Source organism: Corvus hawaiiensis, chromosome 1 (genome assembly GCF_020740725.1).
Source record: "Corvus hawaiiensis isolate bCorHaw1 chromosome 1, bCorHaw1.pri.cur, whole genome shotgun sequence".
NCBI classification, from domain to species: Eukaryota; Metazoa; Chordata; class Aves; order Passeriformes; family Corvidae; genus Corvus; species Corvus hawaiiensis.
Window position 1 is genome coordinate 15,916,834 of NC_063213.1, and position 25,877 is coordinate 15,942,710.

The window sequence follows — 25,877 nt, forward strand, 5'->3', positions numbered from 1 at the left end:
TACCCCCTACAGTTTTGAGAACCTTACCAGAAAAACAACCATTAAAAAACCCCCACACAACAAAACACCCTTATTTAAAAAAAAAAAAAAAAAAGAGCAACTGCCAGCACTAATTTCAAAACATATTTAATGTATCCAGACTTGGATACAGTTAAATATGAAGTTATTTTAAGTAAAGAAGCAACTCACTACTGTATTATTTATTCATGTAAGCAAATACCTGACCCTCAAACCACACCACTATACCAAACAGCTGGAAGTGCTTTTCACCCATGCTGCAGCTCTGAACAGAAAACACTGAATCAAAGGCAAACTCAAGCTAACAATGCAGTTAAAATAAACCTTATACCCACCCAGTCCTGGGTATTCACTTATTTCTTTCATAACAGAACTCAAAACATGGCACTCAAAACCACTGAATTCCATGAGGTCTGTAAAACTACTTTAGTTTGAGTTTTTATGCTACAAAATGCACACTGAATTACATCAACACAATACAGCTGAGTTACTTCTTTCAGACAGTATGGAGACACTATTTCATAGCTGTATTATTGCAGGTATTTTAAGTGTGTGTTAAAATGTATCTGTGAAAGGTATGTTTGTACAATCACCCAATTAAACCTAGAGAAAGGATACAAAGCAAGGACAGTGCCTAATGCTAACACTCCAATCTTCTGAGATGCTGAACAACTCAAAACCAAAACACTAAATGTTATAGAAGAATACATCTCTACGACCATGACTACCTACACGTACCTCACATTAGAACTCTTGTTTAACATCATAGAGGACGCAGAGTAAAATGACTGTTCAGAGCATCACTGCATTACACGAATTACCTAATTTATTATTACTGAAATACAAACCATAAACCTGTTTCTGCCCCAAAAACCGCCTGTAAAAATATTGGTAGAAATTCCAGTATTTCTTGTTTATATTAAATAGCTGCGCTGGTTCTGACCAAGATAGGGTTGATTTTTGGAGTAGCCAGAAGGGTTGGTTATTCTATACCACTGCACTTCACTGCCAGGGGCACGGGGAAGGGAGCTGTTTTTCAGTCAGAGTAGCATGGTACTGGTTCACATACTGCAGGTTCCCACATGGTGAGCTTTTTCTGTGTGTATGAATTGTCTGTCTAGTACACCCTTTTATTAATATTGTTGCTGCTACTGTTGATTTCTCATTTCATTGCTGTTTCCAGTAAATTTTTCGTATCTCTACCTATAATCTTTTCCTTTTGTGCCTCCAATTCTCCTCTCCAGCCTGTCACAGGGGAGAGGGAGGGAGCAGTGAATGAACAGTGCGTGGTTTGGAGTGTTTCAGCAGGAACACTAAATTGGGGAACACCGATCATAAACCTCAAAAGCCTTATATGGCACCCAATGAGGTACAAAGGGTTGAGATAATCCGATCTGACCAGAGCGGTGGGAAACCAATTTAAGCATTTGCTGTACTAGGCAGGGAGTCAATGGTCACAAAGTTGCTTGGTCTGTTCACAGGGTTGTGGCACCTAACCCTGTATATATATTCCTGTGTATGCCCTGTGTGCCCACCATGGTGTTCTTTTTCAGAGCAGGGAAAGAGAGGGATCAGGATTGCTGCGTTGTTGTACTGTGGGAGACCAGTTTATGACATAACATCCTGAAGGGCAATGAGGGTAATTTGGGATGTGTGTTCAGTAATGCTCTTTTACCCTTCCCTTGGGGTCTACCTTTGGGAGCCCATTAAATTGTACCTAGTCTGTGGGGCAACAGGGACAGATGATTTTCCCCAGCTTTTTATGCCCTTTGCCTCTTTCAGGACTGTTAAAATAGCTTTTGAGAATTTCGGATTTCCTCTGGTTGTTAAGAAAAGCATGGTCTCGTTGCTAGGTCTCCTCAGTACAGTCTATACCACGTTTACAGTCAGCGTGGCCCACGCCACATTTAGTAGTCAGGAGAGAGATTTCTAGGAAGGTCTGTCCTGTGGGTCGATTGTCATGAATTGCATGAAATGTGGGAGAAAATGGGCAAGTTTGGGAGGAAATTCTCTGCTTCAATGGTTTGGAAGTTCATCCCCGAACAACTACAGGACCTTGATAAAGAACAGAGTATTTTCCAAGGAGAATGCTGTGGCAACTCCAGAGAGGAGCAAATTATTGCAGTGTTGGGCTCTGGCTACTCTTTAGCAGGCATAGTTCAATAGCAGACAGTCCCTCAGGGAGAAGAGGAAGAATACAGACCAACAGGCACTGAGACCACTCAAACAGCAGCTGAACCAGTGGAAGAACCCAAGCCAGTAGCAGTCACCCCTATAGAGAAGAAGAAATCCAAGATCAAATCAGTTCACTTAGTGAGGGGTGAAGAGGAAGTAGAACCCTCACAACAGCAGGGAGAGGAAGGGCCAAAGATAATCACCCAATCCCTATCCTCGAGTGAGCTGTGAGATACGCAGAAAGATTTCAGCTGCCAGTGGAATGAGACTGGTGACCTGGCTGCTCCAGTGCTGGGGTATCATGGCCCATGATATGAAACCAGATGGTAGTGAAGCCAAGCAACTGGGATCCCTGTCCTGGGACATGGGCATTGACAAAGGGTTTGGGAAGAAGACAAACTGTCAGCCTCTGGAGAAGACTCCTGTCATGCAGGAGGGAAGATAACTCTCTCAAGGACAATCTAGTAGTGCACCCCAGTAAGTAGAATGCCATGGAAAAAAGGTATCCAGTACCTGAATCAGATGTGCTGGAAGCAATCTACAGAGATTCAAATAACAAGCAGTCTCCTGTAGATTCAGATCAGGTCCAGTGTACACAATCCGTGTGGCAGAAATTTGTACAGAGCGTGCCACTGTCATATGCCAACTCACTGGCATTAATGTTAATGAAAGGAAGAGAACCAACAGTGCTTCGTGTGACTACCCAGCTCCAGCACTATGAAGACCATCTTGACCCACACCTCGGCTGTAGAGGTTGTCCAAGACTGTGGACAGACTTGAAAAAGTCAGAGAGGAAATGCCCCACGCCCTGCCAGTACAGACCAGAGTCTCTGCTACTGGGAGCAAGCAACCCCCTGCTCAAGAGAGAAGATACACACGACAAAGTAACCTGTGTTTTTCCTCTGAGCAAAAGAGAGAACATGAGGAAGTGGGGTGAAAACTCCACCTCTGCCCTAGCAGTACAGGTATGTGAGCTGAACAGAATAACAACCGCCACAGGAACTTCTTCAAGGACAAATGCCACTCCAGTTTTCAGTGGGCAAGTCCTCAGATAGAAGAGCTGATGTTACTTCTAATCCTCTAGAAGGGACCTCCAGTTCATATTTACAAGGAGTGAGCAATGAGAACTATGACCAGCACTAAAGGGGCCCTGCCCCCAACCAGATGGGGGAAAGGGACAATCAGATCTATTGGACTCTGTGGATCCAATGGCCTGGCACATCAGACCCACAAGAGTATAAGGCTTTAGCTGACACCAGCACACAATGTACCCTGATGCCATCAAGATATGTAGGGGCAGAATCCATCTGTATTGCTGGGGTGACAGGAGGATCCCAAAAGCTGACTGTACTGGAAGCTGAAGTGAATCAGCTGGAATCTGGAATAAATGGCAAAACTACCCCATTGCGACTGACCCAGAAGCACCATGCATCCTTGGCACAGATTACTTCTGCAGAGGGTATTTCAAGGACCCAAAAGGGCATTGTGGGCATTTGGGATAGGTGCTCTAGAGACAGAGGAAATTAGACAGCTGAATACCTTGCCTGGTCTGTCAGAGGACCGTTCTGTTCTGGGACTGCTGAGAGCTGAAGAACAACAGGTACCAATTGCTACCACAACAGTCACTGTTGACAATACCACACCAACTGGGACTCTGTGACCCCCATCCATGAGATGATCTGTGAACTGGAGAGCCAGGGAATGTCAGCAAGACAACACTTTAATAGCCCACACAGCCAGTGTTTAAGTCCAATGGAGAGTGGAGATTGACAGGGGACTGTTGTGGCCTGAATGAAGTCACGCCATCACTGAGTGCTGCTGTGCCAGACATGCTTGAACTTCAGTGTGAACTGGAGTCCAAGGCAGGGAAGTGGTGCCACCATTGACACTGCCAATACATTTTCTTCCATTCCTTTGGCAGGAGAATGCAGGCCACAGTTTGCTTTTACCTGAGGAGTGTGAAGTATACTTGGAACCGACTGTCCCAAGGGAGCAAACACAGCTCCACTGTTTGCCATGGACTGATCCACAGTGCACTGGAAAAGGGTGAGGCTCCAGAACTCCTGCAGTATATTGATGACATCATTATGTGGGGGAGCACAGCAGAGGAAGTTTTTGAGAAAAGGGAGAAGATAATCCAAATCCTCCAGAAGGCCAATTCTGCCATAAAGCAAAGTAAGGTCAAGGGACCTGTCCAGGAAATTCAGTTTTTAGGAGTAAAATGGAAAGACAGACATGATCAAAGTCCAATGGCTGTGGTCAACGAAATAGCAGCTATGTCCCCACCAGTGAGCAAAGAGGAAGCACAAGCTTTTCCAAGTGCTGTGGGTTTTTGGAGAATGCATATTCCAGATTACAGTCAGATTGTCAGGCCACTCTATCATGTAACATGGAAGAACAATTTGAAGCAGGATTCCGAACAACAAGCTTTTGAACAAAATAAACAGGATCATGCAGTAGCACTTGGGCCAGTCAACACAGAACAAGATGTGAAAAATGTGCTCCACACTGCAGTCAGGGAGAATGGTCCTTCCTGAAGTCTCTGGTAAGAAGTACCTGGGGAGACTCAAGGACAACCCCTGGAGCTCCGGAGTAGGGATACAAAAGATCCAAGGCCTGCTACATCCCAACCGAAAAAAAGATACTGGCAACTTATGAAGGGCTTCAAGCTGCTTCAGAAGTGACTGGCACCAAAGTACAGCTACTCCTGGCATCCTGACTGCTACTGCTGGGCTGGATGTGCAAGGGGGAAGCCCCTTCCACACATGATGCCAGTGATGCTATGTGGAGCAAGTGGGTCATGTTGGTAACACAGCAAATTAAAACAGGAAACCCCAATCGCCCTTGGATCTTGGAATTCATCACAAACTGGCCCAAAGGTGAAAATTTTGAACTATCATCATCAGAAGGGCAAGAAATGGTGACATGTACTGAGGAGACCACACCATATAATCAGCTACAAGAAAATGAAAAGTGATAGTCTCTTCACTGATGGTTCCTGCTGTATTGAAGGGACACATCAAATACGGAAAGCTGTTGTATTGAGTCCCGTGAGGCAAGCCACAAAAGCTATTGAGGGATAAGGTGGATCAAGTCAGGTTGTACAGATGAAAGCCATCCAGCTGGCTTTAGGTATCACTGAATGAGACAAAATGGCCAACACTTTACTTCTACAATGAGTCATGGACGGTAGCAAATGCTCTGTGGCGGTGGCTGGACTGATGGAAAAAGACCAATTGGCAGCGCAGAGGGAGAACCATCTGGGCTGTTGTATTATGGCAAGATATCACTACTGGGGTAGAGAAGTTGACTGCTAAAGTCTGTCATACAGATGGCTCTCTGTACCCAAGAGTTGGGCTACTGAAGCATGAATTATTTCTGGCTCAGTGGGCTCATGATGCCTCACATCATCAGGAAAGAGATGCAACATACTGATGGGCTCACGACTGAGGGGTGGATTTAACCCCAGACAGTATCTTACAGGTTACTCACAACTGTGAAACATGCACTGCAACCACACAGACCAAGCAGGTAAAGCCCCTGTTGTACAGTGGATGATGGTCAAAAGTAAGTACAGGAAAGCCTGGCTGATTGATTATACCATGGTTCCACAAACCTGCCATGGGCAAGCTCTACATGCTTACAATGACGGGAACAACCACTGGATGCCTGGAGACATACCCTGTGCCTCATGCCACTGCCCAGAACACCACCTTGGGACATGGCACTCCGAAAGAACTGAATCAGACAATAGGACTTATTTCAAAAACAGCCTCATAGACACCTGGGCCACAGTACTGAGTGGGTGTATCATACTCCCTGTCATGCACCAGCTGCTGGGAAAATTGAACTGTACAACAGACTGCTAAAAACCACATTGAAAGCAATGAGTGGTAGGACCATCAAACATTGGGAGATGCATTTAGCAAAGGCCACCTAGTTAGCTAACACCAGAGGCTCTACCAAGTGAGCTGGTCCTGTCCAAACAGAACCTCCATATACCACAGAAGGGGATTAAGTCCCCGTGGCGCATATGAAGAATGTGTTAGGGAAGACAGTTTGGATTAGTCCTTCCTCAAGCAAAGGCAAAAGCCATCCATAGGGCAGGCAAACCCATCCATGTTTTTGCTCAAGGACCTGGCGCACTTGGTCGGTAATGCAGAGGGATGGGGAAACACTATGTGTACCTCAATGGGATTTGATTTTTATGTGAGAGCAGTCTGTAATACCGAATTCTTAAACACTGGCTGTTGAATGACACTGTCACTGTATGCTGTAACTACCATGGACAATGAGTATGGACTGCTTCAGACACACCAATCATGAGCTCCCGATACAGCTTGCAATTAGGCGGGAGCACACCAGTTGGAAGGTGTAGGATCTGGGCATGATGTAAGATGGTACAGAATAAAGGGTGGGTAACATCCTGGTTCTGCTCAGACAGAGTTAATTTCTGCAGCAGCCAGGAGAAGCAGTTATTTTGTACCACCTCACTTCACTGCCAGGGTTGGGGAAGGGAGTCTTTCTCCAGTGGGGGAAGATGGCAGTAGTTCCCATAACGTGGTCCCCCCACGTCGTGAGCTTTTGTTTGCATGTGAATTGTTCCTCTCTCTTTCACACCCTTCTAATAATATTGTTGCTTTTACTGTTCCATTTCTTATTTCACTGCTGTTTCCAATAAATTGTTCTTATCTCAGCCCATAATCTTTACCTCTTCTCCACAGAGGGAAACTCCTTTGTGATGGAAACACACATGCTAAAAATACAGGCTACAAATTAGTTGTATATAATCACAACCTTCTTTACCTTAATTTAAACCCATCTATCTTACTTCATGGCTCACAGACAGGATATTAAATCCTAGAAATACTGCCAATAAAAAAAAGCCTCCAAACATCTCTTTTTGTATAATGTAATTACAAAGGTTAAAACCTGGTTTAATTTATGATGCTATACAGAGCCTGCAAGTTTTGCCTTTTGAAGTTAATATAACTAGTCAGAACGCCTCATGATGAAATATTTGTCTGACAAAAACCCTCAGATATCCCTCACTGGGATGTGTGCATTTCCCCCGCTTTTTCCACAAATAGAAGCAAAAACTCCTCACTCCCTTCTTTTCCTCCCTAATTCCCTTTCTCTGATCTGCTTTGAGAGACTGTTACACTGTTTATGTTGCCACAGAATTAAGTTTACTTTCCAACATCTAAACAACGATTTTCTAGTTTATTAGAGTTTTTAAAAATGCTTATTAATAATACAATCCTGTAGTTCTTAAGTGCACTTGAAGCCCTCAAACATCATGAAACACAGTCAAGATGAACACAGCATGCTGAGAAAAGTTAAATATCTCAACAAATTTAAATTCTGTAGTTTTGCAGCTCTGATCCACTGGTCCCTACATCTGTGTCAACATCAATTCATGTTCCTTAACAAGCAACCTACACTATTATTGCAAAATAAGGATTTGGATTACATGGCAGTCATTCATAAACCTAATCTGAATCATTAAGCATCAGACTAATTTTAAAATGACAACTGGAAGTTTACCAACAGAAAATAAAATTAGTCCATGTCTTATAAAAAAATTTTCGTAACAGCTTAAGACTTTTCCAGGCCTTGCAGCACAGACTGTGGCTGAAGAAGTGCAACATGACAAGTCTGCAGCCTCTTCACTGTCAACATCAATGTCGAAACAAATACTAGGCAAATGACTCTTTAACCTCACCTAAAACTTCAGCTTTTATCATGAAAGTCCCAAGGAAAGCTTTTTAAATAAAAAAAAAATTAAATAAAAAACAAAGATAGAACACAGCGTGCTGCAATCTCTCCAAGCTTTAAGAACTTCATTAAATAAAATTTGTTTTATCTCTTCCTCCGAATAACTAAAAAAAGAAGAAAATAATTCTTAAAATTACTTGTTGTGATTTTAAAAATATGACCTTGCACCAATTTTTCCATTATAAGCTATGCACAATAAAGTCTCAATATATGGAGCTTTTAAAATGCTTCTAAAAAGATCCACTCACTTTGTTGCAATAACGCGAAAATACAGTATGCTTTCTGATAATTATGCAAACTAGTTTATTAGATGCAACCTACATACAAAACCATATTATAGAACAACTACAAAACAACTTTCTGGGCCATCAACTTTAATCACATGGAAAAAAAAAGACCAAGAAACAAAGCCATCCAAAAAAAAAAAAAAAAGGAGGAAAACAAAGTAATCTCATGGCAAAAAGAAACACCATTAGATGTGGAGATTAACTTAATGGGAAGAACTATTAATTGGTTTAACATTAAAATGGAGCAGGAAAAAACCTTTTTATAATGAAAATAATTTTTGAAGGCCATAATGATTAGGGAAGAGCTTTCTATTCATAACCTTCTCTGCTGGAGTGTGACCCACAAGCACATTTTTTGGACAAAAAGGAAAGAAATCCAAGTTATCAGTCAGGATTTCACATTACAAGGTGCACATTTGTTCTAAGTTTTACTAAGAGGTTTGTTAAGTTTTTGCAGAAGTAGAAACGCCAGGTCAAGTCAAAATGGAAACCTTCTGGTGTGATGCCTCCAAGCAGTGGGAATTTTTTAATAACATGGCCAAGCAATCCTTTCAGAAAAAAAATAACAGATCATTTTCAGCAGTCATGCCACCATGTTCTTCAGTTTTTTCTAAGCACTCTTAGCTTCTCAGTTTGAGTCAGTACATAAACATGGTACTGAACCTTGCCATCACCAATCTCTGCCCCTTATGACAAGAACCCTTGCTCCTAAGCAAACAGCTGATCCACCAGGATGGACATTCTAAAAGGCAACCCTGAGCCTACAAGCTTGAAGGCAAGGGGGTGGAAATCAAAGCCTTCTGACTGTTCTTCTCTTCTGACTGTTCTGACTCTGCTTCAATGAAGAGGTTCGATACTGACAGTCCCACACCTCTGCTGTGCCTCTGCCACCCCACTCTGCCTGCTGGAATCCCGCAAGCACCTGTAACTTGCTTACTCTCCTCCTAACCAGGGTGAGCTGAGCTCATCAGGCATACTAGTGTGACAGAGAACTGGGTGGGAAAAAAGAACAGAACTGGGAAATGCTTTCTTTGCGAAGGAAGGTCTTTCCTTCACCGTCCTCTTTTTGACAGCTAACATACAAGTACTCCCTGCATGACTAGCTTTAAATTAATGCTACATATAAGCTTGCTCTTATTCTGATTTATTTTAACAAAGATTTATTTTTAATGACATGCAAATTATCCACTACTGCTGACTTGATGATTCCTAAATTATTAAAATGACCCTTTGAGTGTTCCAATAGCTTTTACTACTGATGTAATTTTTATCCCATTTAAAACAAAACAAATGCATTCAAAGTCCTTTGGATCCCAAACTACAATATTACCCTACCACTCTATTGTGAGCTTGAGCTGTTATCTTTGCACTGCTAGCAACTATTAGGCATGTGTGCTCTCACAGTGTGCTCTCTGTGGAAGGAAAACTGCATTACAAAATTTTCAGACATTCGTATCCTACTGCCCTATAAAGCTCATCTCTGCTTCACTGATTAAAAAACTACTATCCAGAACAGCTAAGAGAATTGCTTTATTTTCTGCTGATGATTAAAATCATAAAAAATTTTCTGTGCTGAAGCACCTGGAGTGTACAGTTCACCAACTAAGTTCTCTGAGCACTGGTAGTCACATTTATCTGTTTTACATAGTTCAATTCTGATCTACTAAGGACCTTAAGCCACAACAAAAATACATAAATATTTAAAAGCAATGCATTCTGTAAACACATTTGACCAAATGAAACTATAGTAACAATAGCAACTTAGGTTCTCAAAAATACTCAAATTATCTAAAATACAAAAAATTCCGTATTTCTCACATTTGGATTATTCCAGTCTTACAACTGAATTTTTTGGTTTTTACCTCTGCTGTCAAAATAAATGTAACAGCAACATTCACCAAACAAGTACGAAGTATTGGAAGAAACTTCTAACATTCTCACATTGTAACTTTTTCTAACCAACATATGAATTGAGTAATATACTTGAAACTGCAAAACTCAGCCAAAGAAGATGCAACAACACCAGAAGCAATGTTAATAACTGACCACTAAAGACTAGTGAGTGTTACAAGAAAACCACAGGGGTGAGAAAAGGAAAAGAAGCACCAGAGTCACAACCCACCCAGCATTGCACTGGCCAGCTTGCTGTGTTCTCATAAAAATTTTAGAGTACTACTGCACTAGAAACAGAAGTGCTGCCTGATGGGACTTGGAGGAAAGGTGTGAGAAGCAGTATCCTACAGACAGACACACTGTTAAGATATGGACAATACAACATTTCATTCTGAATTAGAAATAGGAAAATGTGATGTGCCCTACAGATAAAGCAGCCAGAAAGTAGGAAAAGCAACCCCACACTTTACCTGCATAAAGCACTCACAGTGAGCACAAACAGAAGCAGCAGATTCTGACTGGAACATTCAAACCAAAGGGTAGAGGTCAAATAGTTCCCCAGGAACTCTCCACTACTGCCAGCCATTGAGGGCAGAGGACTACTGCTAACAGCTGAGCTATAGTTCAGCCAGGGATTTTATTCAATCTCCTTGTGGGACTACAACATACCCCTGCAGCAAAAGAGATTGAGCTGAAAAAAGCATTTTTGTTGGGTTTTGTGGTTTTTTTTGTTGTTCTGCTGTTCAAAACTATTACTGCATTAAAAAATACACACTGAAATCAGAACTATTAAAACAGTGGTACATATATGCTGGCATAAGGCAACCAGCAACACATTCACAAGAAGCAAGAATTCATTTAAGGAAGGACTACTGCACATAATATTCAGTCATTTGGACCAACCTATTTTTATAAGCAAAAAAATACAGCTTTACCTCTTTTTAGAAAGAGAGAGGGATGGCATAGTCACTGAACAGGAAAAAAAAAGATCAAAGGCTATTTGCTTTACTAGTGTAAACATAAACCTCTCAAACTATTTTTCAGTTTTGCAAAGACACTTTTCGAAGATTGTCTGAACCAAGTGTCTCAGGACAATTATTGTATTTGCAATTCGTAGAACAGCTACAAAAAATACTTTATGACTTTATAAACAGCATACCTCTAGTACTGCAGGTTCACAGTCACCTCTGAGAGAATGAGTAACAGTAAATCATCCAAAACACTGCTTCTTCCCTTCTTTTAAATTTAAATATGCAAAATGCTACAGAAAATTTACTGGTTCAATTTCCTTAAAAAGACAGTCTGACATTCCCCAAAAAAAGAAAAAGGAAAGTCAACTGAATGTACTCTTTGATGATCTTTTATCATGACAGAACCTGCACTGAATTCTTCTGTTTCTGTACAAGAGGTAAAGCAACACCTAAGTCGTCACATTTTCTAGAGTAAGAATTTCAAGCCTAACATTCACCTATTCTAATTCTTCAATTATTTACTAACTTTCTGTAATCCACCCTTTTCTGAAGCTCAGTAAGTACAATATCTGCTCACAATCAAGCACCATGAAACAGACCAGTGAGGCATGATTATTACAGAGATTCTATCCATTTAACCCGTATAAAATTAAAAAAATACCTAAGAATACAGAAATTCAGTGAATTAATTAATATGAAACCATCCATGGTAATATGGATTCTGAAGTAAGATTTACAGTGTCAAGACTGCCCTGTGTGATTGTTTTCATCATTATACCCAGCTGTATGTTCTCAGATTAATGTTGTATGTAAGAAATATTAGAACTCTGCCAACATTTGTAGCAGTTGTCAGAATGGGAAGTTCCTTCAATTGCTGTTAAGAGTCAGTTGCTCAATTGAAAAAGATGTGCAATAAAGCAGTGAAAGAATATCCAGTATGAAATCTGATCACACACCAAACAGGAATCAAGAACATGCCAGAATTGAATAATACTAAGAGGGTTTTCAAGTGTATTTTAAATATAGAAATGGAAATAGAGTAGATACTCTAAAGGAAAGAACACTTGACATGGATGTTTTCCACTGTAATGGGTACAAGTGGGTCAAACTGCAATCAGAAAATAGAGGCTTAACTGAAGCAGGTAACTACTGCACTCAGTACAAGAACCATGCATGAACTAGTACACCTTACTTCATGTTGTACTGTGTTGAACAGGAAGAGGCTTGCTGAAAGTAACCTGTTCCTCTGTAGTTTACAGTCAGTATTCATGACCCGGGTTATGTAAAAATCGCACAAAGTGTCAAGAAAAAACATAAAATTTCTTTACATGCCCAATTATCTTGCACTGCGGTATTTGTCAACGTATGACATTGTTTGAATATTTTGGGTGGCCAGGTGTCTTAAATCTGTGTAAAAGCTGGACCTCTTTAATAAACTAAAGTGGAAGACTTGAAAACAACCACAGAGTACAAGACCAGTGTCAAACCAGAGTCTGTTTTGGTCTTCTTTTTAAAACAACACTATTTAACTAGACCAACTTGCACGTATGAACAGGGCAGCAAGCCATCTTCCAAAAAATAATTCAATTACATACTAATTATGCAATATTTTAAATTAAACCCAACATGATTATCAAAAATTACTTTTCCCCCTCCCAAAGCCCCCAAAATAGTATTTTCTTACACAATACCATACCACTCTCTAAAACTTGACTATACCAAAGTAACACACTATCACTAATGACACACATCTCATTCTCTCAGTCTTCTTGAACTCTTCTTCCCTAAAACAATGAAGTAAAGCTAACTAAAAGACTTTTGAAAGGTCACAAACAATGCACAGTGAAGTCCTGATCTTCACTTGACTCAAACGGTATCTAACAGGTATTATCAGATAACAGAAACACAAACTATCAGCAGATTTAGAACTGAAGATCCAGTATTTCTCAACATCAAAACAGATTAGCTCTCACAAACATGTAGAAAACTCTCACTTTCTGTAAGAATTGTGCTTGTGTTGACTGAAAGGTTTGACACTGACACTCCAAACAGTAACAGCAGTTCATAAACATAATGGTCCAAAATGACTTTCAAATTGTGTAACTGCATAACAACTCAAATAAATGGCAAAAATCCAGAACAACAAGAGAGAACACAAAAATTAAAATATGTTCTACTAAAATACAGCTTTCAAATTATCATTTGAAATGTTAATTTGCAGAATAAGCCAGTAAATAGCAAGTATCACAGTGTCAATTTGAAGTTGTATAAGACATAGCAAATGTGGTTTAGGGGAAAATAAACACATCGAAACAGTAATCGGGTTCTAAGCACATACAACCAAACAGGAGAAATATCCTTGAACTCTAGTACTAATGTACTTTGAACAAGCAATGTAATGCAATGCATAATCTTGAATACTAGAGGGAATTTCAGTAGACATACCTTTTCTCTCTGTTTTCTGTGCAGGGATGGAAGATGTGGATGTAGACAGTTTTGATAAAGTAGATGCTCCATTAGCATCAAAGGATTTCTTTGGCTGGTGATCAGATTGTAGAGAAAATGGACTAGGAGGAACAGTGCTTGGGGCAGCAGTTGGATGAACCACTGGTTTGATGGGATGCTGTACTGGAGTAGAACTACTTTGAGTCTCTGCTCTTGGCAGTCTGTAGTCTCTGTCATTGTGCCTGCTTGTTTGAGATAAAATATTCTGTGGGAGCATACTGCTGGTGTCACTGGAATGCTTGTCTTCCACTTTTTTTCAGGATTCCCCAAGGAACGTTGCAATAAGAAAAAAAAGATTAAATTAGAAACAAGTCTGAGATTGCAGTCACTGATTAATACAGCTGCACACCAACAACTAGAGCTGATTGAACTTCTTATGATTAAAAAAAGCCTCAAGTAGATCAGCATCAAAAAAGGCAAAATTTAATTCTACTCACTGACAAAATGCATTTTCTCTGACCTTTGCTTGATTTAGAGTTCCGGTTAAGCACTGTGTTTTGATGAAAGGCTGCTTTATAACGAGTGTTACAGTCAAGTTAACTTTTGAAGTCTCCTAAAAAAATCTAAATCAAGATCTATTATTTCCATCTTGTATTTAGTGTGAAGAGATAATTTGTGCCATTTTTCTTTTGTTCATCAAAAACCCTGAACATCAAGTATAATTTAATAGTTTCACATTCTAGCCTTCAAAGAATTCCTTTTCATGTCACTTGAGTACTACTACAACAAATTTACTTACTGTTAATTCAAGACATTTATATGTATTAAATGAGCGACTAATCTGCATTGGTCACACGATCATAGACTTTAAAATATGCTAAGTGAACATACCAAGCAAATACAGAGTAGTTCTTTTCACAGATTCTTACATTTTTCACCTGTCATAAACCAAATACTCACTGCATTATGCATGTCTGCTATCTTTTTGTAGCATCCAGTATATTTTAGCATATGCAGTAAGTTTCAGTGTACACAGAAAAACAGCCCTTTATACATCTTTACCTTGCCAAATCCCAAGAGCGTGGGTGAAGAATAATACTTTGGCTTCTACTTTTAAACGACTATGAGAACTATGCTACAAATTTACCCAAACTACATCAGCATACAGACAGAATCTTACAGTACAACTATTTTCCAGAAAAAAATTGAAAAGATTAAAGCTAGGTATCAAGACAAAAATCTCCAAATTACAGAAATTTCTAGTCCAGGGAATATTTCACTAAGAGTAATGAGGAGGTAAAAATATGCTCTCAGTAACACATCCAAGCCTCTGAAAACCCTGATATCAAAATCCATTAAATGAGGTTATTATTTATAGATGTGAAATCTTTACTTCTAAGCTCAGAATATGACATTAGCAGTGATCATGACAGTCCAACTAAACTACAGATTATGCAAGTTAAGTAACTACCCATGAAGAAAATTAAATTCGGCAGTAAAAGCCACAAAAAGGAGAAGCACCATGAAAAGCATTAAGCAAGTATTGCACTAGTAAAGTTATTGAAAGAAACAACATTTGGGAGAGTTAACTGTGCTTTCCACTTTGGCTTTTATATATAAAAAGGTGAGGAAAAACAGCTAGGAAAGGGATTTTTAACTTTTTTCAAGTTTGGAAAAGAAAACAGTAATGCAAACAAGGCAAGACTATATTGCTGTAAAAAAACCACATACTTCCACTGGCAAACCCACTGGCAGCTGTCGCCTGCATCACCTCTCTTCTGTAATCCCTATCTTTTGGAAAACTGTTAACTGACATTTTGCTTGCTTCTTTTTGCCTCTGCTCTCTGAAGAAAAGAAAACAAAAGTTAGCTAAGAACTTACATTATCTAATAATATAAGAGTTTCTGTAAGTTACATGAGATGAATTAAACTGTTAAGAGCTTGCTGCTACAGGTGGGGTTAGCAAACTCTAGCCACTGCTTCCTTACATCTGTGCTGGTTGAAGCCCACAATTCTACCAGTTTAGCTCACCAATCTTGCCAAAAAAAAAAACCAAACAAAAAAAACCTCACCCCAAAACAAAACAAGAAACAAAAAAAACCCCAACAACAACAACAAAAGAGAACAAACAAACAACAACAAAAACCCCCAATCAAACAAAAAGCCATCCCCACACAAACCAACCATACTTCCCTCTCGAGGCTCTGGACTGTCGAGGGATAAAAGAGGTGCCAGAGATCATGGTAAGGGCAGGAAAACAGCAGACTTAGACCACTTAGTCTTTTATAGTGGTAATCTATTAGATAAGCTCAACTGCTCTGAAATGTGCTTAAGAATATTTGTTCTTTATACAATTAAAATAAACACAAACATATACCTTTCCAGCCACTCTTTTGGTTTTTCCCATTGTGAAACTTCTGTTCGGCAGTTGTAGTAGTACTTTTTGCCTGAAGAGCTGATGTGTTCAGACCAATCATCCGCAGAATCATAAGCCTTTAAAATACAAACAGCGTTGGATGAAAGACAATTTTTTCTAATATACAAATTTAATAGCTTTCACTGTTTTTAAAACTACACTACATCCTTATATGTACCCATATCACTGCCTTCCACCATTTCTAAATGCCCATTTCACTAATAGCTTGAAGACATGACCACTATGCTCCTGTTGCATTCTGCAGTAGTTTCCCATCAGTCTCCTTAACAAAATTTAATAGTATGTTTAGTGGGATACAGTAATGTCAATACTGATAATATTAGTCTCCTTCACCTTACAACATCCTCAAAATTATTATCTTTCCAAAATTTTTCTACAGATCACAAATTGACCAATTTTGTTTTATGGCAATTTTTAACAAATACCATTCTAACTACTAAGACTTTGATACTGAGGTGACTAAAATTCACAATATGTAATGTATTGCAAATAAGTAAAATCATACTGTCTGCTCTAGATTTACTACAAAGTTCATGAAAAATACTTCTGTATCTATATCATTTAAATAATCTAGTATTTTAAAATTAATGACAGGTAACTCAAAGCTCTAATGATTACCAGTTAGAATAGTTTTAAAACATACTACAACTGCAGGTTGGGTTTACAGAGTGGTTATAAAACAAAGACTGATGTTGGAAAACTCAAGCACATAATGTACATGCTGCCTGTCATAGACAAAATCATGAAAACACGGTGTGTATAAACGGGACAACACATGGATGAAAATCAATCACGAATACTCACTGCATCAGAAGTTTTGCTTGGATTATTGCTGGGATTAGAAGAATGTGAATTTGAACTATGAAGAGCACTGTGGTTGTGTGAATTTTCTTGTGGAGAGTAACTGGTCCCTGAAAGAAAAGAGAAAGACTTCACCATGTATGCTTTCAGAGAAATCAACCACCTGCATTCTAAAGAGGAGGAAGGGGAAAGAAGAGGCAAGGAGAGAAGGCAAGTTGTCCATACCCTGGACCACAGCATAGTTCAGATGCAGTAGTACTTCAAGAGACCACATGCACATTTCTTTTTCACATAGCATAAAACACACTTTGATTTTCTAACTACAGTAACACAGTATGCCCCTTCACTGGTCTAACTCTCAAACTTTATTCCATTACTAGCAAACAAATAGCCTTTATCATTTTGATGCTTTGAAGAGTCCTAACATGCCACTTCAGAAATTAAAAGGCATTTTCTCCTCAACATTAGATCAGAAAATTTAAATAGGCTTATCAATAGCCTGCATGGTTAGATGCATAAAATCAGGTTTTAAGTTTACTGAAGCAATGCTGTTTCCTTAAAACTGCTGTTTTCTTTTCAGACTACTTGTAATTGGCTCTAGGTAACTACTTCTGTTTATGCATACAGATCAGACTAAATTTTCCGGCACCTCAGTCTCTGCAATAAAGGTAATGGCATCTAGAATACCAAAAACAACATTTCCCAAACTGCCACCTGCTTCTGGCCTCCCTACCAACTACTTTTCAAGGCAACCTGGTTTTCTTCAATGTGAAAACACCTGAACAGCTGAAATGAGAAAGGAGATAATTCTCAACACCTTTTAGATCTGTTTGGCTAAGCTCAAGCCACCTGAACAGTTCCATTTACAGTTAAACAAAGACATCCATTCAACTCTGCAAACTTCTTTTAAATTTCCTGATCTCTAAAATTTCTAAGCAAGTAAAAACTCGTTCATTGTTCTTTATGCAATTTTTTTCCTAAGTTTTAAATGTTCACATAAATCACACCAAACTAAGAAACATCATTTCTTACACATTTCAGGGAAACCCTAGATATTCGAAATATAACACTCTCCCAGCCTTTGTTTTCCCTTTCCCTACTGAGAAACTTCTAAATACCCAGGGGTACTACATCAAGTACCATTTGCTTCACAAGTTGTATACTAATCTAAATATGAAGCCAAAGTGATTTGAAAATGGCAAAGACTTAGTCTTATGGGAAATTACAGAAAAGAACAGTAAAGGACTGATAGGTAGGAGTGAATGGAGTCATTAAAAAAAAAAATTGTTCTAAAGTCTTCCGAGAGCTACACACACAGAACATTACTAAATGACACAGTATGGCGCAGAATGAGAGTCGTTCTAACGCAAATTCTGTCTTCTGAGCCTTCTAACTATACAAGCACTGACAAAATTACTATTTCAAACTTCTTTCTTCCCACTTTTAACCATGCAGGTGAGAAAAACAGTCCATCACAAAAGCAAAGAGGTATACCATCACCAAACTGTTTAGTGCCCTACAAAGGTTAAAGATCAATTTGCACACACACGAGTTACTGCAACCTGAACCAGCACTATCTCAAAACTTTTTCCTACACTATTTTGGCTAAAATTGTATGTTATTCTCATAATATTCTCATAAAGATATGAGGGGAAAAACAAAAAGAAAAAAGAAAAACAGAGGAGTAAGTCTCATACTCAAACACAGTCTTTCAAAAGCTAGACCACAGTCCTACATCAAAAGTATCTTGCATGCTCAGAGCCAGGCAGAATGACAGCACGGGGCAAGTGAGGCTTGTCAAAGCAGTATTTACAACCATCACACACTTGTGACGCACATGCCTAACAACAACAACAAAAATACATTTACAAAAGCATTTGATTTCCTAGATATAAGTAGCATATCATAATTACAAGTACAAATGTACTCCTCAGTTACCAACAGTCTCAATTTTTTTTTAGACACTGACCAGAGTGAAATAGCTGTTTAGTATTTTTGTATTAGCCATTCTTTTAGTCTTTTTTTATTTACTATAGCCTTCTACTGAGATAAAAATCATTAAAATTTCTTAATGTATTTTTATAGGTTGTTCAGTGCAGACGTATTTTAATTAATTTCTGCTATGAGGTAAAATCATCTCCCTTCTTCAAGGAAAAAATGAGATGAAAATTTACCAGACAGCTTTGTTTGAACAGTCCCTTCAAAACATCAGAAAGGACCAATGCGTTTAATTTACTGTAATCCCGTACTATGGATGCAGTAACACTGTATTTTGTTCAGCATGCTCAACATGTACACCGTGATTTTTATATACTGTAGTGGCCTAAATACACCGCCACAGTGAATGGAATCTAACAGGCACTTTCCAAACATGAGAAAGAGCCAACAACATACCTATTACATCAATAAAATACTGTAAAGCCAATTCTACCCAACCCATAAACAAACCCCTCAAATTCACTGTGCAGACTTTCAAATCCCACACGGTCTATCAGCTCAGCAGCATGCCCCTAATTTCACACTGTGCCCAGCCCCAGTAATGAATCACCAAGCACTCTGCAGGAGTATCTGAGCAGCTGCAGCAAGTCACACCCACCTCCAGCTGGTCCTGATAGAGAAACACCTACTATGCAGCAGTTTCTTCAGAAGGGGCCCCAGGGGCCTCCCAGACTGCCCACCCACAGGCTCCATCCCTTTGGAATCCTGTCCTAACTGAGCTAGCCTCAGCTGCATAAAAACTGATCATGGCTGCTCCAGCAATGCCGACTGCCTCGGGCCACCAAGACAAGCATTTACAGGGCCAGCCATAAACACGTTCCAATGGTGCCTGGGACAGTTACACGGGGTAATCACAGGTGCGGGTTCACCACTCATACCTCAATTCTATTTTACACATAATACCACTTTATGTTTGGATCTCTACCCAAACTTCAGGAATGAGCATACAACAGGACTGCTAAACTGCTATTTGCTGTTGGAAAGCTTCCAAGACCAAAGCAGATTATACTCTGAAGAACGAGAATTTTAGGCACTTCATCCAAGTTAAGGGCTTAAAGACTGTATGTAAACATGACAACCATATTACCAAATTACCTTTTCACACTGAGGCAGCAAGGTTTTAGTATGTGGTTAAATCCATTCACAGCCATCATCCAGGAATCTGACAACCCAGCCAAGCAAGCAGTGCCAGCTCAGGCTGTCTGAGAAAGTTGCTGAAGATGTTTAACAGGCCAGAAAGCAACCCACAAGCAGAAGTCTACCTCTAAAAACAAGGGGGGCTCCCCTCACTTGAATGCTAGGCTTCACCATTAGCAAAGCCTAACTCCAAGCCATTTTAAGGTGGCTGTGACTTGCAAACAGCTCTGCATCTCCCAGCTGCACGTCTGGCAAAGCAGATCATGAGAACAGGATCACTAAGACTAGTCCATACCCCAGAAACAGGCCTGGTAAGGTAGATAGCATACTACTGTCCCTTGAGACAGCTCCCCATGGCACTTCTTACGTTTTCCTTTTACAGTTAGACCTTCCTTAGTAGTTCCACTTCCTTCAGTAAAGAGGAACAAAGACTTGTTTTTAAACTCTTTAATTAGCGTATTTTCAGATTTAGCAATTGCTAATATATCTTTGACATGCCATAGGGAAATTCATACTGTGTTATAAATACTCCAGTTTCAGAACTCCCCATGGAAATGTTTAGTGCACAATCACAGTGAGTTTCCTCAGTTTAATCATTATTTTGAAAGCAGTTAAAGCTGGAAAGAGCTACTCCTAACTGGAAGATGGCCAACAAGGGCATCAGCACTACACTTACATAAAACTGTAGTAGTGCAACCACGTGAGCAAGTCTTCCCTAGTGATGAACAAGTCATAGGGCAGGTCAGAGTCAAGGTTAAAATATCACAGCTATCTCTGAGTCTTTCCAACAAAAATCACATCCTCCTTACTAATGCATGAAGATCACCAGAAAGCACAAAGAGCAAAGGTCTGGGAACCAATGCAAAACTGACTTAATGCCTACTACAGATCTGAGACTCTGTCACACTAAGACTCATTTTAATGTTTTTGTAAGTTGTTTCCATATCCCAACTGCTGAATCCAAGACACTTACTTTGAACTGCAACAAGGGCTCAAAACTGTGCCAGACTTGAAAAACAGATTTAACATAGGATGAAATAAGAGTACTCCATTTTGCAATACAGTCAACTTTCTCTAGCAATTATCACATTTAATTAACATTTCCATTAACCACACTTAATTAGCATCTCCATTAACACCACTTCACTTCTGAAATTATAAAAAGTTCAAATTCTGAGTTAACTAAGGATCAGACTGCTCTAATGAAGCACCTGGTTTCCCTTCTCCCCTGCCATTTTTCAAGACCAAGCCGAAACTCTTTCCTTTCCAAAACCTATACACCTATACTGGCAATTACAGCATCTACCTGCAACCACCTAAAATAAATTCTTTCCACTTGATTAGAATAATCAAATACATAACTGTGCATTCCCCGCCATCCTCTGGCATCCAAGTATCTTAGCCTAATTTACTCTTTTTGGTTCATGACATTGTACAGTATCATAATCATAAGATCTCCAACTGAAATGCACAACTTGGAACAGAGAGACATTCGAGTTGCAGTATATATACTGTTGTACCACATGACAGTTAACTTGATACAGTTCACCACTGATAGAGCATTTATGTTTTCTTTTCAGCCAGAAAAATACCTTGTTAATATCCTCTCATTTTGTCTATAATAAAAAATGTCAGTGTAGATATAAAATAAAGGAAGTTCCCAAGTGCTCACCAGCTGGAACTCAAAGACAGTCTGCTCCTTCAGCTCCTCCAGAGGGAACTGGGATTCAGGAAGGGCTCTAGGAGAGTCACCGTTTCTGTGCCCACCTATTAGGCATGTGGAAAGAAACACTGGGCAGCAGAAAAGCAAGGAAGGTCATTACATTTGTGACAACTCCATACATACTGTTCCATGACTCCATGTTCCACCTCTCAGCTAACATGCAATCAAATTCATTAAACTAGAGACAATATCAGAACCTCAACCTTCTCAAAAGAACAAATACTACCCAAATGACAGATACTAATTGGTTGTTAACAGAGAAAACAGGAAGATAGTTTATGGTGGTGATATTTTATGGGGATAACTAATTGAGAAGACTTCTTCAAACAGTGAAAATGATAGAAATTTATCTAGGATAAGCCTAAATTAAAACGTCTAAAGTGTATTTCAACTGGCTTTGTTACTTCAGTGCAAATCTTTGTGCAGAACACTTTCTAAAGTACTGCATATGGGAGGAAATAAAGCAACACAATAGGAACACAATACCCAACATGCCAGCAGTAACAGAACAGGCTAGCATGGCCATTTTTGATTTGCCAAATGTAAAAGTAATACGACAGAACAATTTTTCTTCACTGTTTTTTTATGTGACCTGCTGTATTGAAATAAACATGGCTGCCTTCCATATGCAACCAAAAGCATAAAAACTTGCAATTTTCCTAGCAGAGCAGCAGCCTCAGAGAATACACCAACTGTGAAGTAACATTTTCCAGAAATCCATAACCTACAAAGTTGAATGCACAATGCTCTGCCAAAAGAAAGGAAATCTAGCCTGATCACTGTACTGCCCAACTACATACTCATTATGCCCCCCCAAATAAATGTTTTATAGCAGTCAACAAGTAGCTCTATCGAGCAAAAAAACTTACAAAGTCTTATTTCATTCCCTATCCTTCTGTCCTGCCACACTGCCAATCCAGGACAGCAAAGTCTGTATTGTTTTGCACTATCCAAGTCACAGGGTAATCATTCCAATGTAAAGAAGTTCTCTTTTCCTGCAAGTTACCATTCACACAGAATTTGATGGACATCAGCCATAAACATTACTATAAACAAACCAGGAGTCATACATACATGGAGTGGCACAAACAACCAATAACAGATGAAAATTATACTGTAAACATATAGTTTCATTCATAATAGAATTTTTCTTCTAAAACGGTAGTAAGACAACGACACCTTGAGAAGGAAAAGTCAGGGGCAGTAAACTAATGAAAGTCAAGGACTCGTATTGTTTTACTAATGCAATACTGAGCAAAATCCAAGGCAATACTGATTATTAAAATGAAAAAGATAAAGTTAAATCTTACACATTGCATAATGTACAGTACATTTAATTTGCTCTTTTCTGCCCACATTTTTATTTTTAATTAGTTCTTTGAAAACTATCAGGTTCACTAGCAAGGTACACTGAATGCAGTGAGCTACTGTATGATCCAGTACTCAAATGTCACAAATCATACAGCTGAAAAAAGCCTAAGGGATGAAAATTGGATTTTCAGCACACTCTAGACAGAATTTCCACCAACTTTCTTCATCAAAAAGAAACAGTATATTGTCATTTTCCTTGATACCTCAACTATTGAAATAACAATAAACAAAGACTAGACAAATAATTTTACCATCACCCATAAAGATGTTTATTCTTTACTTTGAAGTGGGGTAAACAGTATCATTTGAAAGAATTGGCCTGTTTCTCGATAAGGCAAATTCCAACCACCTTCTAAACATTTCTAATAAGACTCAGAGATTACTAAAGTAGATTGAACAAATTATAATCTACAAAATGGATTTATGTGAAATTAAAAACTATGGGTAGCCAAATTCTTCAGATTGACACCAGTGATTTCCTCCCTTTAGGAAACCTTAGGTTCAGGTCACCTAATAAAATAAAAAAATCCTCAACACTGCTGAACATTTACTAAGACACCCACTTCACTTGAGATCAATTGACTTGAAAAAAGCAGCTTAAGCAGTTTTACCCATGGAAAATGTGAGAATTTCAGCAACACAGAGTCGTATTCCTAACTCTCTGGCTCACGATACCAAAAGATTTCAGTGTGTTTAATAAAAAACCAAACTCCTTGTTAAACATCACTAATGACAGTTTAAAGTATTTTAAGCTTGCAACACTAATTAACATTACCATATATGTACTAAGGAGCAGGACATGGCTCTAAAAAGAAAGGAGGTAGATTGAGAATAAAGCCAAACTCTGCCTTTGTTCTGGACTGTAGCTCATAAAACATTTACATCTCTAATACAGTGTCAGAGACTGCTCAAGAGAGGTTCTTCTCACCTCAAGTAGCAGTTTCATATGGAGACTTTTAATTATTATGACCTGCAAAAACAGATGTTTTAAACTGACAGCTAGAATCCTTACCACAAACTAAAAACCACGTTATCTGAACTCCACATGGATCAGCACAGCAAATGGGCAATAGACTGAATTTCCCCCTTCTAAGCCCCCCTCAGCAACACACCACGAAATCCAAATGACCCTCCCATGAACATACTGTAATACAGCACTAAGAGAGTGGAGCTCAGTGATGGCAGCCTAACAGCACCACAACACACTCTCCTACCTCCAGCAACAACAATTCCACAAAACTCATCAACTAGGAGTAAGCAGAAGACTGAATCTCTATTTCTGTAATTACTGATTCACATTAATTGACAGTAGATAATTCCAAATTTATAAGTTTTTTTTCCTCTCGAAAGCCAATAAATCTAGAGAACTCAAGACATTTCTAAAAATATATTAGTCATCTGGGGCAACAGGCACATACTCATATGCTTCACAAAAATTAGGCTCAAGGGATACTAAAATGATAAACAATTCCTTTAACATTGCAGGAGAGGGAGGGGGCAAACATCATAAATTTTACTTCTCATTCAGGGAGCTTCTCAAAGAACATAAAACATTGGAAGAACCACTGATGTTTAACAATGCACACCTCAGACGGGAGTTACTCGAATGCAGACACTTTATGAAAACTGTGTATTTCAGTATTTTAAGATTACAAACAGCAGAGTAATACTGTGAAAGACTGACACACCATAACCCAGTCATCACAAACTGCAGTTTGATTAAAATCAGGGGTCACGCAAAACAATTTCTGCTTACAAAGGAAAAAAAAAGCAGTTGCCCAAATACAGCTCTGAGACTATTTTCCCTTTTTCTATGTATCCACAGAACCAAATTAGTACTCAGAAGCTCCAAACAAATAAGTAAGAGACGACAATTTAATCTCCCTAACAGAATCCACAGAGTAAAAATAAGGCTAATTAAGAACAAGGCCAGATTGTTTAGCAACTCTCAAATTTCTTTTGATGTTTTGAGGATAGCTTCTTGAGGACAGAGAAATTTAAACAGAAGACCCTGTGAATGTAATATTACTTACAGAGGAACTTGCATTGAATGTTTCCATTACTAGGCTTAGAATAAGGAAGGTGAAGCTACAGGCTTTTATGAACATAGGTAGTGCCATACAGTGTGATAAATGCGGGAGACCATCATCCCATCTTAAGTTTCCCTCATCTCAACTGAGCGTGCACCATTCAGAATCAGCAATTCAACAAGTAAACAGCGTTGTAGAAGTACTAAAAAAAGGGAGTCTCTGTTATAAAACATCACTGCAATCCTGCAACATGGTCACCGCACATGTAAGTAACGCACTTACATCCTTAATGAGAAAGCTGTGGCAGAATCAATGTCTAGCCACATTAAAATAAGGCAAGAAAAAAGGCACCATGTATCTCCCTTCTTAAATGTGCCTTAAAAATAGTAAGTCAGATTATCTCAAATTCGTATCTCAAGATACATCAAACAAAACAGAAGAACCAATCTCCACTTCAATACCAGATCATTCCTTGAGTGCTACTAATATTTGTTATTTGAAGAGAACTTTCTTTTCTTCTAAGACTACAGCAATGTCCACGTCTCAATAAAACAGAGAAAGCATTATTTCACCTAAAATTTACATACTGAGTGATCTGCCTATACAGAATTCTGGAATACTTCTGTTTTCAGAAAGATTACTCCTTTTTTCTTGGACATGTTATTTTTTTCACCACAAATGAGCAAGCTAACTTGAAAATATTTAGTATTAAAAGCAGCAATTGGTCATTAAACTTTTACATAACTTGAGAAATCATTAGGTTTAGACAAAATACATCTTCAGTTCTGGACATACTATGCCATGTGTACTTAT

At 38.9% G+C, this 25,877-nt stretch overlaps 1 protein-coding gene across 3 annotated transcripts in view; it reads right to left on the reverse strand.

The window, feature by feature from the left end:
* WAC (WW domain containing adaptor with coiled-coil) overlaps positions 1-25,877 on the reverse strand; it is a 57,226-nt gene that overhangs the window by 19,737 nt on the left and 11,612 nt on the right. For all 3 annotated transcript variants that reach the window (XM_048294296.1, XM_048294306.1, XM_048294287.1), the window contains exons 4-7: positions 16,809-16,915; positions 15,945-16,060; positions 15,299-15,411; positions 13,568-13,876 (exon numbers count right to left, since the gene is read on the reverse strand). In XM_048294296.1, the coding sequence (XP_048150253.1) occupies positions 13,568-13,876; positions 15,299-15,411; positions 15,945-16,060; positions 16,809-16,915 (645 nt within the window). The remainder of the gene's footprint in view (positions 1-13,567; positions 13,877-15,298; positions 15,412-15,944; positions 16,061-16,808; positions 16,916-25,877) is intronic.